We start from the raw sequence: 2751 nt of genomic DNA, 5'->3' as shown, positions 1-2751 counted from the left end.
ATCGGCGTGATTGATTGTTAGTTGTGACCACATTAATCTAGTTTTCAGAAACATGTCTGATTCTGATTGACACTTTACAAGCATGCGATGCGACCCAGTCAAGCATTGCATTTGCCCACAAAATTCAAGCAACGTGAAAAAAAAAAAAAAAAAAAAAAAAAGTACTCTATGCAAATTATTATAATATTAATCTTCCAATACCACAATAAATAGATTTGTTTAATTTAAAATATTTATATATATCCTTCATCAAAATTAGGCGTGATCCCCAAGGAATCACTCTCCGTCCCCTCACTCTCACATCACAGATAATTAATTAAGGAATAATTACACGTCATCACATTTGTAGGACATTATAATATCTCATGCACAAATTACAATAACAATGAGAAAAACTAGGAGTAGAATCCTCGTGGCCTCACTCACCCAAGGACACGGCATCAAGCAAAATCGCCGTGTATCCCAAACCGGTAGAAACCGCCACGTGCGAATAATTACTTTGCCGCTTGCACGCGAAATTACGAAAACACACCCTCTGTTATCGCCGTACACGTGTCTGTCGTCTGAGCTTCAGAAAACGACATCCACTATATCGAACTCGCTGAACTCAACGTTTTCCAAGGGATTCGTCGAAGGGAGAGCCAAGCCCAGCCCGTATAGCTCGTAGTCGTATTCCAACCCGAAATCGAACCCGAACCCGTACACGTCAGGATTCTCGAGCGACGAGATGATCGCTTTAAACGACGCCGGATGTACGGATCTAAGCACCGAAGTCGGAGACGGAAACGCCGTTAAGTCAGAGACGGATTCGGAGCTCACGACCGTCTCCGTCTCTGTCTCCGTTTCCGTTACGACCTCCGTGCTCGCTGTTGCGAAGCTGGGGAAATTAGTGACGGCGTTGACGCCTTTGAGTTTCACGGCGGCTTGATCGTAGACCGTCGCGGCTTCCTCGGCCGTGTCGAACGTTCCGAGCCAGACCCGTTTTCTTCGGGTCGGGTCTCGGATCTCCGCGGCCCAGCGACCCCACGGCCTCCGCCGAACGCCGCGGAACTTTCCCCGGTGGGAAGATTCGGTTTCAGACGGTCTGAGAGGCCTCTTCGCCGGCGACCTAGAGTTTGAAGAGGATTTGGTTTCGTCGCCGAAGTCGATCTGCTTGATGTGTTTCTTGACTCTCTTTCTCCGTACGGAAACTCCAGAGTCTTCGTCGCTAGAGGAGTCGGTCGCGTCAGCGTCGGTCATGATGATCCGTACGAGCTTCTTCGACGGACCTGGCTTCGTCGTGGTGGTCACGTGCTCCGAGTACTTGATCGGACTTTCGTCGCGGAGAAAAGCGTCGTTGTTTGTTATCATCGTAGAAAGTCAAAAGTGATTTGGGAGTGAAGTGGTGAGACAGAATTAATTAGTTTGGAAATGATTTCGGACTTTGGAGATTTATCAAAACCCCAAGGAAGAGAGAGAGAGAGAGGAACAAAAAAAATAAATAAGAAAGAAGAAGAGAATTGCGAATTGGGACACACTGTCAATATTTAATTCCTTTATTAAGAAAAGAAACTGTGAATCCATACAAAAAAAAAAAGAAAAAGAAAAAAAAAAAAGAGAGAGAGAAGAAATTGTAAAGGAAGGTGTGTACCTACATACACTATATATAGACTAATGTTCTTTACTTTCTTTATTTTTTTTTCTTTTTCTTTCGGAAGATACTATACTAAAAATAAATATGATGTGGATGTGATGTGAACCAAAATTTTACATAAAATAAAAAAAAAACATTTTTTTTTATTATCAAGTGGAGCGTTGTTATGTAGAGTGTTATTGTCCTGATTTTGTTCATGATGGTCCTTTCTGTTACGATGTTTGTTAATAATAATAAGTATATTTTGAATGATAATTTTAATCACATGAATATTCCTAATGATGACAATCCGTATGTCTCGTAAATATATTGTGTTTTTATGTTTCCAGTCCACGCGATGGTCGATCGGGAATGAATCGGTGAGTGAACTCAGTGGGTCAGAGTGAGTCGAGGAGTGCAATACAGCTAGCTAGCTAAGTGGTGCTTTGACCAAAGTCGTTTCTGCAACGATTTTCCAAACCAACCCCACTCCCAACTCCAACGCCTACGCCACGCCTTCCACATAATTCCTCAATATCATTATTTTTCCCCCCCTTTTTTTTTCTTCGCCTACTTGATACTTGATATTTTCCTACTTCTTTTTATAATAGTATTTTTCACCTATATCAATCGTCAAAAAATATTATCTCCTGCCACGAAGAATTTCTCAAGCCACAATAAATTTATCAAAGGCTTTTGACAACATAGGTAGTGAAGACTCCCCGCAACTAAGAATAATAAGATTATTTCGAGTCACTAAAAATAAAAATGATATGAGTTGAGATGTCTCGTATATTTACTAAAGTCAATATGACGGTTCATAATTTAGCTATTTTGACTCTTTTTTTAGACAAAGCTTATTTAGTTAGAGGAAGTCTCTCTCCAGATGGAGTCTCTAATTAATATCAATTTTTACGATTAATAATAATTTTTTTATAAATAATGATCACGTTTTCAAATTGGAAAAATGACATATATACTATGTACTTTAGTGAAATGTCGAGTTTAACTTTTGTTTTTCAAAAATGTCGAGTTCATACTTTCTATTTAATTAAAAGTTAAAGTCGATATTTTACTAAAACACATAATACATATGTGTTATTTTCTCTTCCAAATTTATTAAGACTTGGTTAAAAAGA

The 2751-nt window shown here is 39.4% G+C and overlaps 1 protein-coding gene across 1 annotated transcript; it reads right to left on the bottom strand.

Annotated features, from left to right (window-relative positions):
• Positions 1–210: 210 nt before the first annotated feature.
• LOC149381537 (pathogenesis-related genes transcriptional activator PTI6-like) lies at positions 211–1575 on the bottom strand. Its single transcript, XM_089601751.1, has one exon. The coding sequence runs from the start codon at positions 1348–1350 to the stop codon at positions 571–573; it is 780 nt and encodes a 259-aa protein (XP_089457877.1). The 5' UTR covers positions 1351–1575; the 3' UTR covers positions 211–570.
• Positions 1576–2751: the final 1176 nt, after the last annotated feature.

This window comes from Urtica dioica, chromosome 11 (genome assembly GCF_054948205.1).
Source record: "Urtica dioica subsp. dioica isolate 48M chromosome 11, U.dioica_male_clone48M_v1_H2, whole genome shotgun sequence".
Lineage (NCBI taxonomy): Eukaryota > Viridiplantae > Streptophyta > Magnoliopsida > Rosales > Urticaceae > Urtica > Urtica dioica.
The sequence above is the reverse complement of the archived record's forward strand: the minus strand, read 5'-3'. Positions and strand labels throughout refer to the sequence as shown.